This window comes from Apus apus, chromosome 2, assembly GCF_020740795.1.
Source record: "Apus apus isolate bApuApu2 chromosome 2, bApuApu2.pri.cur, whole genome shotgun sequence".
NCBI lineage: Eukaryota > Metazoa > Chordata > Aves > Apodiformes > Apodidae > Apus > Apus apus.
Window position 1 is genome coordinate 40,774,758 of NC_067283.1, and position 12,993 is coordinate 40,787,750.

The 12,993-nt window shown below is 35.8% G+C and overlaps 2 protein-coding genes across 2 annotated transcripts in view; one reads left to right on the forward strand and one right to left on the reverse strand.

The window, feature by feature from the left end:
* CMC1 (C-X9-C motif containing 1) overlaps window positions 1–12,993 on the forward strand; it is a 957,521-nt gene that overhangs the window by 518,641 nt on the left and 425,887 nt on the right. The gene's annotated exons all lie outside the window — the stretch shown is intronic.
* The window catches only part of NEK10 (NIMA related kinase 10), an 81,624-nt gene that overhangs the window by 47,296 nt on the left and 21,335 nt on the right, over window positions 1–12,993 (reverse strand). Inside the window, exons 16-22 of the mRNA XM_051610089.1 lie at window positions 11,745–11,809; window positions 10,319–10,421; window positions 10,100–10,228; window positions 9,433–9,570; window positions 8,726–8,771; window positions 7,987–8,108; window positions 7,739–7,841 (exon numbers count right to left, since the gene is read on the reverse strand). Coding sequence (XP_051466049.1) covers window positions 7,739–7,841; window positions 7,987–8,108; window positions 8,726–8,771; window positions 9,433–9,570; window positions 10,100–10,228; window positions 10,319–10,421; window positions 11,745–11,809 — 706 coding nt within the window. The remainder of the gene's footprint in view (window positions 1–7,738; window positions 7,842–7,986; window positions 8,109–8,725; window positions 8,772–9,432; window positions 9,571–10,099; window positions 10,229–10,318; window positions 10,422–11,744; window positions 11,810–12,993) is intronic.

Consider the following 12,993-nt stretch of genomic DNA (forward strand, 5'->3'; position numbering starts at 1 on the left):
CTCAGAGGTTTTTGTAATGTTGATACTTTCCTGAATTAATTGGGGTGAATCACTATAAATACCTTCCTTTGGAATCCTTCACATAATATTCTATGGAGGAAGAGTACTAAGATATTACATCAATGAATTCCATTCCTGGTGCTTGAAAGGTTTAGGAAAGGGGAGATGGACATCTCTGCTCTGGAGGTAGCAGTCTATTTTATTACTACATTAGTGATTATCTGGAAAAAAGAAAGCAAGGGAAAAATCTGCCAGATGGAGTAAACATATTCTCTTCCTTTTAGACACAGATCCTCAGAAACAGAAGGAAAAAAACATTTAACAGGCAATAACTTTTTCCAAATTCTGCTAAACCATCTTGACACCAGCAAAAAGCTCCTAAATACAACTGGTGGGCAAAAGCTAAATAATACAAAGCACAGGACATTGAGCTTTACATCAAACATAAATGCTTTTTCTTAGCTTTTTCAAGCCTGTAATACAGAACTGAACGAAAAGGAACTGGCAAATGTTGGACTGCATTGAAATAGTAAAATTGCTTATTTTAATTTATTTAATCATCAGTCTGCAGCTTATAAATTGGTCTACAACTTTTAATGCTCCAGGATTCTTTATTTTGTGTTTGATGCCAAAAGTTGCTACACTAACTAGCAAACAAATGATATCATTTCTGGGAACTGCAAGAAGCCTGCCTCCCATACTGCTAAATGGAGGTATGACCAAAATATATAGATGACCCCTATTAACTGGTATTCATTATTTCAGCTATGAACCGGGGCTTGATTAATGAGGATTCATTGCTACAATTCCTGAAACATCATGGCAGTATGTCTTTTAGAAACTGGAAAGGATTATTTTTAAGTCTATTCAAAGACAATAAAAAACTAACAGACTTTCACCATTAGATGGATCTTCATAAACTATGACTAAACATGCAATCTCACCAGCAATTAATTACCAATAGTCATATCTATTCATGGTATTATTATATTTGACTAGATTTTGTACTACGACTGTAAACATAAAGCCTTGAGGATTTTTTCCTCTGTGTGTCAGGAATCTAGAAAAGTAAACGTTATCCTAATATTTTCTTTAATTAATTTAAAAATAGGCAAACAACCATGCAGACAGTCTTCAAAGAGTAGAAAAAAATAAGACAAAATGATGTAGTCATAATCCTTTTTATTCTGAAACACCTTTCATTTGTTTTCACTTGTTTACATTGTGTTTAGGGTAGTAGAGTAAGTGATTATGAAGTCAGATTGTTTCAGAACATTAACATGCCAGGACGAAGGCATGAGTGGAAGACTGAACTATGAAAAAATGAGTAGGCTGTCTTTACTAGTATCTTAAGCTCCTACAGAATGATCTCAACTTTCCTAATAGGTGAATTACAAAAACTTTCTAAATACTAACAGTCTTTTTAAATGAGCACTTTAGGTACCTACAAATTTTTTTTCCCTTTTTATTGACAGAATCCTTTTTTCTGACATTTTGTTTCCCAAATATTTCAGCTGCTAGATTGATCTTCTACAAAAAACAAGAGCAAATTTTCCAGATACTACATCTTAACAATACTGATGTCATACTTGCACATTTGTTGCCTTGAAAGCAAAAAAGAAGGATGAACAGAGTACCAAATCCACCACATATATGAATTTCAGACCCACTTAGGTCCAATTTTCATTACCTCCCCACTGAACAATTTCTTCTTGTACCCTGAAAGACCTAGGAAGATGATGAGAAAAAATTACTTTGGTTCTCTTCAGCAAGTTTGCAACTGTAATCAAGAAACTTTGACAGCAACTTAAGGAGTGATCTGGGAGATAAAAACAGAAATTTAATTTTATTTTCCATGGAAACATACCCTAAAATCAAGATCATCTTCAATTCAATCAGAAGTAGTACACACTTACTCTACTTCTTTGCATCAACAGAATGGGAAGAGAATTAATTTCTCATCATTCCCAAATACACTTTTCTACCTATTTTATCATTCTCCTTTCTGTATGCTTATAACAATGCTTCATAAACTCGTCTACTTTCAGTTTTGTGAAGCTTGTAACTTCTGCACTAAGAACATTAGTATTGATCCATATCTAGAACTGAGATTTGTAGCAAGAGATGCAATTGTGCTATTAATCCTCCAATAGGATCCAGAATGTTTGATTTACTGTGTGCCAGGGAAAGTCATGGCACAGATCATCTTGAGTGCCATTATGCATTATATACGGAACAACCAGGTGACCGGGTCCAGTCAACATGGGTTTATGAAGGGAAGGTCCTACTTGATGAACCCGATGTACTTCTACAACAAGATGACTCAAGTGGTCGATGAGGGAAAAGCTGTAGATGTCTATCTGGACTTCTGTAAGCCTGTGACACTGTTTCCCACAGCATTCTGATTAAAAAAACTGGCTGCTCATGGCTTGGATGCACACGCTCTCTGCTGGATAGAATACTGGCTGGATGGCCAAGTCCAGAGAGTGGTGGTGAATGAAGCTAAATCCAGCTGGCGCTCGGTCACAAATGGTGTTCCTCAGCGCTCAGTACTGGGACCACTTATTTTTAACATCTTTATCAAAGACTTCTATGAGAGGATAGAATGCATCCTCAGTAAATTTGCAGACAACACCAAGTTGGGAGGGAGTGTTGATCTGCCTGAGGGGAGGAAGGCTCTGCAGAGAGACTTGGACAGACTAGATTGATGGGCCAAGGTCTACTGTATGGAGTTCAACAAGGCCAAGTGCCAGGTTCTGCACTTGGGCCACAAGAACCACACATAACACTACAGGCTTGAGGAAGAGTGGCTGGAAAGCTGCCCAGCAGAAAGGGACCTGGGAGTTCTGATTAATAGGTGGCTGAATCTGAGTGTGTCCAGATGGGCCAAGAAGGCCAAAGGAATCCTGGTTTGTATTAGAAATAGTGTGGCAAGCAGGACCAGGGAGGTGACTGTCCCTCTGTACTTAGCATTGGTAAGGCCACACCCCAAATACTGTGTCCAGTTTTGGGCACCTCAATACAGGAAGGACATCGAGATGCTGGAGCATGTCCAAAGAAGGGCAACAAAGCTGGTGAGGGGCCTTGAGAGCAAGTGTTATGAGGAGCAGCTGAGGAAACTGGGCCTATTTAGTGTGAAGAAAAGGAGACGAGGGGAGACTTCATTGCTCTCTACAACCACCTGAAAGGATGCTGTAAAGAGGTAGGTGCTGGTCTGTTCTCATAAGTAACTGATGACAGAACAAGGGGGAATGGCCTCAAGCTGCATCAGGGGAGGTTTAGACTAGACATTAGGAAGAACCTTTTCAGTGAAGGATTTTCAGACATTGGAACCTGCTGCTCAAGGAGATGGTTGAGTCACCATCCCTGGATGTGTTTAAAAGACATCTAGATGTGGCACTTGGGAATATGGCTTAATGCTGGACTTGATAAAGGAGGGTTAATGATTGGACTCAATGATCTTAAAGGCCTTTTCCAACCTAAGTGATTCTATGATTCTATGATAAATGGAAAATTCCACTCACACTATAATGGAAGCTTTGAAAATTAAGTACAAGAAGCATTTCCTTTAATCATAGTACGAAGGGTAGCAATTCTGATAATGAAAACTGGTTTAGTGAGCTATATACTCTACAAGAAAACTAGCATTGATCCAAGTGACTCCAAAAAGTAGTAACTAACACACAACAGACACTAATTATATCCACATTATTTCATGGTCAGTACTTCTCCGGGCATTGCACAGAATCAAGAGCCAAGAGGTCTTTTTAGAAGTGCACTCAACAAGCAAGTATTCAAAATTACAAAATTAACAGGTAGCTTTCTTCCAGCATCCAGCAGCTATGTGAACTTCTCAAGTCTTACTTGCTTCACCATTCTGACACTTTGTGGTTTCCTGCTATGATTAGAAGTATATCAGACAGGTGAATTGTCTCAAAACTAGTATTCTGCTGCTCTACAAGCCTAGGATGCAGTTCCACACAGATCCTTTCAGCTGCTAATGTGTAATGTTTACTAAACATTAAACAGAGCATGCCACCCAAAATATTGTATGGAACCCTTCACGATTCTCCTTGGTATCAGAGCTGAAAGGTATCAAAGTGATTCCACACAGCCCTCTTTGACCATCAAGATTTAAACCTTGCTGCAACTCAATGACACAGAGGAAAAGTGATGATCTAGAGAGTCTTCTGATTTGTCCTACAAACAGATGCAACTATGGAGCTCTAGACGGAAATATGGTGTGCTAGAAAGAAAATACAGCTCCAGTAAAATATAGCTCCAATAAAAGCAGATACGTATTTTAAATTCAGAAAACTAACTTCTCAGGATCTTATATAAAAACACTGGGTAGGTTCAATTGAAAGCCAGAGATTATATTAGTTCAATTAATCTCTAAAATCCTATACAAAACAACTTTTGTTAAGGCTATGCCTAAAATTTTACTTTTTTTTGTGTATCAGAAATTATGAATCAGACATTCAAAATGACCAGATATGCACAATTGCAGTAACACTTTTCTATCAGTTTAGAATAAAATGTTTTATGACATTTCAGGTTAGCACAATTTAATATTTATATTTTTTGTAGTATTTGTAGCTCAACCAATTATTATTAAATGCTGTACCAACAAATAAGAGATTAATTTATGGCCCTTTTCCTATAATTTTTTTGTCAGAGATGAAACAGAATAAATGAGTAGTGTGTGCAGTTCTATAGACTAGATACCAACAGTATGCTTAAAGTTTACTACAGTGAGAAACAGAGATCTTATAACACCAATAGCCTGGCTAAAAGTAGCTTGTAAATGTCTGTTTCTATGTGCAACAACAGATGACTTAAAAGAGCCTGAAAAAGATTGGGAATACTCAGCTTTAAATAACATGTGCAAAAGATGTCTAGGGAAATGCAAACGAAGATTCATAATCTTGACGTTAGAATTAATCACCTCCTGGGCTTAGAACTTTCATTTGTATTTTGCATAGGTTTAAAAACAAAACAGTATAACAAAGATCTGGATAAGCACAGCGTTAAATCACTCTCAATAATTAAGAAAAAGAAAATACAATGTGAATATACAGATTTAAAAAATCTTCCTACTATTACCTCAGGTATTCTTTCTTTAGTAAAGCCTACAGATGTAATATTTAGAGACTATGTCTAGAAAAGGCCTCTCATAGCTTCATCTTACATTGTACCCAGAGTCCTCTGCCCCTGTGAACTCTAGGTTTTAGCCACCTTTCACCATATGTTCCTGCCTACCAAATTCTGCTGAGATTGCTTTACAAAGGCCACCTGTCTGTAACAATTTCTCCATTAATTCAGAACAAGCAAGCATAAAACTTTAGCAGGTTTAATTTTTTTTCTGTGCTGACAGAAAGGTGGGAATATCTCCCACACTATGCACTCCTTTCCTTTTAAGCCAAGATAAACTTAGAAATTGTGTGAGAGGATTTTGGATTTTTTCTTCATGGGAAATTTCTTCCAAATCTTCATGGGATTTGGAACTTGAGTGGCTCAGTTCTCACATGCCTGTGGGTCCCAGAACTTTCTTAAAGCACATCATCACTGGGGCTGCTCCACAGCCATGCACAGTACAGAATTAAAGTCTGAGCATTCAGAAGTGCTATGAAATCTACCATGAGAGTCTTAAACTAAGGCACCTCTCTAAAGATGCTGTATTTGAAGAACATAAGTTACAGAGAAATAAGCTACCTTTGTTATATTGTCAGCCTGCAGGTTCTCACAGCAAAAGATTAACAAGAGCTACTATTTCCAGAAGGACTGGTTGAGGAAAAGAAAAAGGAGCAGCATTATAAGATATACAAGCTTCTTTTATGAAGCAAAATAATTTGGATCATTTGAGGCCATACCTTATTGCATAGTCACACAATACTGCTTCACAGTTAGCTAGTAGTGAGATCGAGACATATTTTGGACAGTTTTGAGATCTGAAAGACCAGAAAATTGAACTCTCTTTCTTTAGGATGAATGTGCAGCTTGTAAACATAGAACTACAGTTCTGAGATCTTAGAGCAGATCTTCTCCTTTTATAGATGCTGTCAGCTTGAATTCACTGCAGAGGCAGATTTAAGATTTCTCAGTATTTGAGCATGATTCCACCTTCATCTAGAAACACTTTAAATTCTCAAATGGATAGTACACTTTATCACAAATACTGTGAGACATGATTATCAAGATCATAACTGCTCCAGTTTTTGGCATATATGGACCTTATGAGTTTGGCATAATACCACAGCATGCATCCATACAGTACATATTTATTAAAATAGGAAAGAAAGCAAATTCTTATTAATTTCATTAAGGTTGTAAAACAACCAGGCACAATAGAATTCAGAAGTAATAGATAAAAGTCTTCACCTCTTTCTGAAAATTCAATGTACATTGGTACTAATTAACATACTAAAAAAATGTTTAATATTGCAATAGTTTCAAACCAATAATGGAGAAATGGACAAAATAAGTTTCAATTCTTCCAGTTTTCCTTCAACGCCTGTAAATCTTGGACAGAAATATAAATGCTTTTCAAGGATAATTTTGAGCTTATATTTGAAAGTACATGTAACACTTCTTTATAACTAGATTGGACCAGAGATAAGGGAAAAGTGTTAAGTCAAGGCAAGAGTGCCCCTTAGTGGCAGTCTGTTGATATAAAGTACAACTATATGACACTATTTAAAAATAATATTCTGAATATTAATTTTCATCACTTGGGGACAAATGCTCCATTAAATCTCCTTCTTTCAAAACTGTATCACTACTAAGAAGCAGTGTTTTTTAGCACATACTTAAATTATTTCATTATTAATTGTATGTACATTATTAGGTATAAATACTATAAAGAAACAGTTTTGAAACATATTTGTTTATTACAGATGAGTGTATTGTGGTTGGGTGTGTGGATATGTCTACAGTACCCTATTATTTTTAAATAAGAGAGATTGATCTTTGCATCAAGACTTCTCACAACAATTGTGCAGTATTCAAATTGTTTATTAAGTTCTGTGTCATGAGCAGTAAGAAAGCATGCAGTAGTTCTTTGAGAACTTTAAAAACTACAGTATCTGAACTGCCTGTAAGGCCTGTTGGTGTACCAAGTTATATTAATTCACTCAAAGAGTAAAACTTTATCATACTTTGGAGTACTGCTCACACATACAATTCTTTCAAGGCCTATCCTGAAAACTTCCTAGTTCCTTTCTCCACACTGTGGAGATAATCGAAGCCTAGATCAACAACATTGACTGCTACAGCCTTAGACAAGTAGCACCTCGATGCAGCTAAGCACAGGGATCAACTGATGGGTACTAAACAACAGCGTGGTAGAACTGGAATAGAACAGCTGGCTGTCGTACTTTGCTTGTTTGTTAGCACTTGTTATCTAATCTTGTTCTCTCAATATTCATTCCAACTCACATCAAAACAGGCCTTGAAGGATAATTATAGTTTAATTTTGGGGGGCTAAATCGTCTCCTCTGTCAAATTTTATATAGGTAGCTGGAAAAGAATATAGCCATGACTGATGACACCTGATGGCAATGAACACAAAATCTCCATTAGCAATTATTTTTCCTCAACATTATAATAATGCAATAATTTACTAGATTCCAGGTATAGTGACCACTGCCTGGGAATCTGAAACATTTCAAGAGTTTCAGTACAGAAATTCTGCTCGTGTACATCATAGGAAATTCTCAAGTAAAGTAGTTCTACTTACTAACTGTAACTTTGTCTTTATCCCCCAGCATGATGTTATTTGGAGTGAGATCTCGATGAACAATCCTTTTCTCTTTATGCAAGTAACGAAGAGCTAGACAAAGCTTAAAAACAAATGAAATTAATATCTGCTATTAGTGTCTGATATCATAAGCACTATTTTGTCATTTCTTGTCCTAACAAAAATAAATGGTGCTACTAATTACATGCAGGAAAGCCGTGGTAACAAAAAAAAATTGAGGCCCTTACTTGGATAAATATATGCCATATTCTTTCTTCTGTAAACTGTTGTTGCTTTTCCTTCAAAGACTGAAAGTGTTGTCCCAAAGGCACTCCCTCTATAAGCTCCATGATTATGTACAATCTGTCATCTACATAAAAAAGAATTAATGATTAGGATGTAATATTTATACAGAAGGCATTTAGAGTATCTGAGATTGAAATATATTGTTAAAGCTATTATTTTTCACTTTTACAAAAATTATTTGCACAAGGAAATACATTTTAATTATAGTTCTACTCCTTGTTACTCCTTTTTCCCCTCAATTTATATCACAGCAACTATAACAAATTCACTGCTTGATAATCATTTGGGGGCAGGTGCATGTAGCCAGCTCTTTATAAAAAAGAAAATTAAGACAATATGGCTGAGCAATCTATATCGTTCATTTTACTAGTTTCTATAGCTTTATTCCTTATATAGCACACAATTTATAAATTTGGGATTCTTAATTCCATAGGATAAGAATTATGCTTTCTACATGTTTACATTAAATCTAGCTCTACTGATAAACAAATATAAATATTATTTCTCACCATTTTATCAATGTTAAAGAAACACAAGCCTTTCTGAACTATAGCCGTTCTTGAAGAAAATCACACCATTTGTTGCTCAAATTTGACACCCTCCTTCCAACCTGTAAACACTTTTATATATTTCTATTTCTTCATTATGTACAATGTGGTAATTCTCTGCATTTACACTTACTTTCCAAGAAGGTTCTATAATACCGTACAACATTTGGATGATAAAGCTGAGGAAGAGGAAAAAAATTCAGATATTTAGAGCAGGTGAAGTGATGGCACAATATTTAGAATGTTTAGCTACACATTGGAAGGATCCCACAAACTCGTTTTTGAACTGCAGTGCAGTAGATCTTCATTGCAACCCCAAACACAGAGAAGTGCTGCACATTGCTAGAGCATGCAGGAGGAAAACACAGCATGATTCCTATCCACTCTCCCCTTAACTGAAAGAGTAAAAGGAGTTTGAAGACAGGCAATTATGCCTGCATCACAGTATTGGCTTTCTTAGTCTAAGAACACTAATGATGAGTCTGGTTTTATAATTTTCAATTACAAAGATAGACTATCTTCTCACTGTATTTTAAACCCAAGTATTCATTAAATGGAACGAAGACTCATCATTTTTCTGTCACAGTCTTAATTTACAGAATGCCTGAAAAAAGTTCAAATACTGCCAACACAGAAAGTAAGAATCTTTAGTAACAAGCATTTGCACTGCTGCTAACGCTACAGTTAGGTTTTCAACACTGACAGTGTTCAGGTAAGAGGGGCCAACATCGTACTGGTCAGACAAGAACAGCAGCTGGAAGCCCTGCTACATGAGAACTCCCGTTTAGTAATGCTAACAGGAAAATGCCCCTACATGAAACTAGAGTCCATGAGACACACCTGCTCTTTGATGATGGTTAATTCAGAGACAATGTTCTTCACACTCCTCTCTCTATCATTTTTGTCCTTTCCAAATGCTGGATTGTGTAAATTGACTTCTTTCATTGCCAGGAGATTTTGTCCATTATGTTTCCTTACCTATAAAAAATATAAAGCCCTTGCAAAATTAATACAGGATGGGGATAGAAAATATTATAATGGCTAGAAGATTATTTATCAGACATAATTTTTTCTGTGTATAATTTGATTTGGCAAAAGAACTGGAGCCCCAAAATGCAGAATAGTAGTACACTGCTGAATTTGCCACAGTGTTTGAGGTAATATTGTCTATGCCCACTGCTGCTTTTCAGAGAAAACATGCTTGAATTTCTGTGGGTTTCCACAGATTTGTTAGCCTTTGCAATAGACAGAAATGCTGTTTGTGGAAAAGAATGAAAAGAAAATAAAAGTAGGAAACCTAAGAGATACATTGGTCAGTCTTATAAATTAAAGAGGTGAAACCAAAATCACAGTAAATACTAGCAACAACCTCAGACCCATAAAGGCCTTTTCACACCTGCATTCCCCTACTGAAATTCAAAGGGCAGTAATGTGGAACACAGGTATTAGACCCTCTTCATGGAGACCCCCCTGCAACCTGTAAGTTAATATCAAAAGGCAAGTTTACCTTGTATACACTTCCAAAAGCTCCACTGCCTAGGTGCTCTAAAATTGCATAATTGCCTATATGTTTTGTAGGTGCCTTATTCTGATCCATGCTCTCAATACTTTCAGCAATTTGCTTCAATTCATCCTCCTGTTTATAAATTAAATAACAAATAAAGAAATATAAAATATTTTATGCTTTTCTTGTGCTAAGGTATAAAGCTATAAAGCTTTTACTTACCTTCAATATATTTAGCTTTGATACCAACTCTTCATAAGCACTGATATCACGCATATAATGTCCAACATCAATGAAGATTTCAAACAACTTAGTAGGGAAAAGTCTACAAAGGTTTAAATTTTGATAAATTTTAGAAGCAGTCTACACAGCAGCTATTCATCCACAGAAAAGACTTTTCAATCTTTATTATTACAACTTACTTTAGAACTTTATAAACAATACACTTTTTTCTTGCTCATCTATTCTGATGTTAACCCTCTAACATTACCTACGCAGGAGCTAAAGGCCCTTCCAAAAGTCAGACTTCAGCCTACATGGGTTGGTTATTAACATAAATGCCAGTTCTCCACACGAGTATAAGCCTTTTTAAAGTAAATGCACCTCCATAGTTTCCACTCATTTTCCTATTTTTTTCTTACAGCACTTTATATTATGCTTGTTGTCATTTTATCTGAGTTCCTTCTTGTAATGCTTTACATGATAGGATTAACATTTGTCTGCATTTGAAGAATCATGACATCCATGTTAGAATTTTTGTCCAAGAAGTCTAGTTTGAAAGGGAGAACAGCAAAAGCTAACAGACAACAGGCAATATTTGATTAGTGACATGCTTAACTGAAGGTTTGTTTCTTTTTAAAGTTCTGGCAGAAGCAGAAATAAAGAAAATTAACGTATCTGTAAAAGTATGAAAGACAGCAAATCAGTCCAGATTTACCACTTGCAAAACCAGATGCCAATCACAAACATTCACTTCAGTACAAAATCCACTCTTTAAAAGTAAAAACAACACAGAAGTTATATTTAGAATTCCAGTAATTTATGATACAGAATAAAATCCTACAGAAACACTACTGAAAGGCAGACCTCCAGGCAGTATGGTTATTATCGTAATCCCACCAATCAGACTTAGGCTTTACATAGCCTTTGTAGCCAACTTGGTGAAATTGTCATCTTACTAGCAAAAATAGGTAATTGATAAAAGACATTTTCTCCTCAATGATCCAAACCTTACAGAAACATTCCTAAGTAAACCTGTTTGATGCAAAGTAGAGGGAGAAAAAATTTACTGCTCCCAGTTACGTGCTGCTTTTCAGTTTTTCAGGACAAAAGTTTGGTTTATTTACAACAGTATTAAATCTGTCCTCAATGTATTTTAAACCTTTATTCACAGGGCTGGAAGGAACCCCTGCAGAGCTAGCTTCTCTGGCATGCATACAATAGTAGTTCCCATACTGAAAGTTTAAGTCTTGCAAGCTGGCACTGATGCTATGCAGAAAGGACTGTAGCTGTGGGGAGGGCAGAAGTTGCCTGTTACTGTTGCTTTTTGTTGAATATAAAGGACTTGAAAAACTAGGTCTTTCTGATTGCAATTATGACTTTTGAAAGCTATCCTAAAGAATTTTCACAAAATAGTTTTGTAAAATACCTTTTAAAGATATGTCGATTTCTTTCCATACTGAAGAGAAATCTCAGGGCTCTGAAAGCATAACACTACAGCAGGAAAAATACTGAAATTAATGACACATTTATACACAAATGGAAAAGCCACTGATAAACATTGAGGACTTCTTTTGACACATTGGTAAACTTGGTACATAAATGACTAGATAGATTATGTTGTTTACCTGATAACAAAGAAAATGAAAAGTTCCTGCAGCATTTTAAAAGTAGGCAGGTCCATTTAGGGGAAAAAAAAGAAAAAAAAAAAGGGAAAGTAGTGGGTGTCCACAGCTATAGTGCACATTGAGGAGCAACTAATCATCCCTTTTTATTTGTAGATAGCTCAAGATTGAAACCTGCACTCCTCTCCAGCGCTGAAAACAGTAAAGGTAATCAGTGGGTTTGTAATGATGCAATAGAAACTGCATTTGGCATTTTTTTCTGAAATATTCAGTGTAGACCACCCTAAGTTCTATCAGGGAACAAAAAAAAAAAACAGAAAAGCGAGAGAGAATGGTCTTTTTTTTTTAATACTAAGTTCATCATATTTCCCCAGATCTTTATGTACCTCAGTTTCTATCTTTACATATCTTACTTTCTATATGATCTCTACTGAATAAAGTTTATTTTTAAAACAGCCACTGGCAGGCAATTAATATGTTTGCTTTTATGTAACTTTTAATTCTGTCTGACAAGAGTCAGTAACATGGCACACGTGGCTGAGCAAAGACAGCTGTATAAAGTAAGCTAAAGGGAAATGAGGTATTGACATCTGAAACAGTGAAAAGTCTTTAATACAGTTTAGAATTCCTTTAACTGCATCAGTGACTAAAACACTATTACATTCCAGTGTGATAATCACTATTTAGACAATAGAAACTGTGGTTTAGTGATAACTGCAGAATTAATCCCAGTGCTTAAAAAGCATTTTTCAGTGTATAGAAAATGTATTAAATGAAGAAAATAAAGGCCAAATACTACTTTTGAAGTAAGCAGAATACTTGTCATTTTACAGAAAAGGAATTAATGCTGATAAGAGGCTGTCTCTTTTACAGAACAATGTTTCTTTTTAGTCCAAAGTAAACTCCCCATCACAGGAGAAGGACAGTGTGAAACGATGTCTAACACTCCATTGAGACTCAGCCTCACAACTTAGCTGTACAAAATAACCCTGACTGGCTGGGCCACAGTTGCTACCTTGAAAGTTTTTCATTCTGGAGACTCTACACAGATCT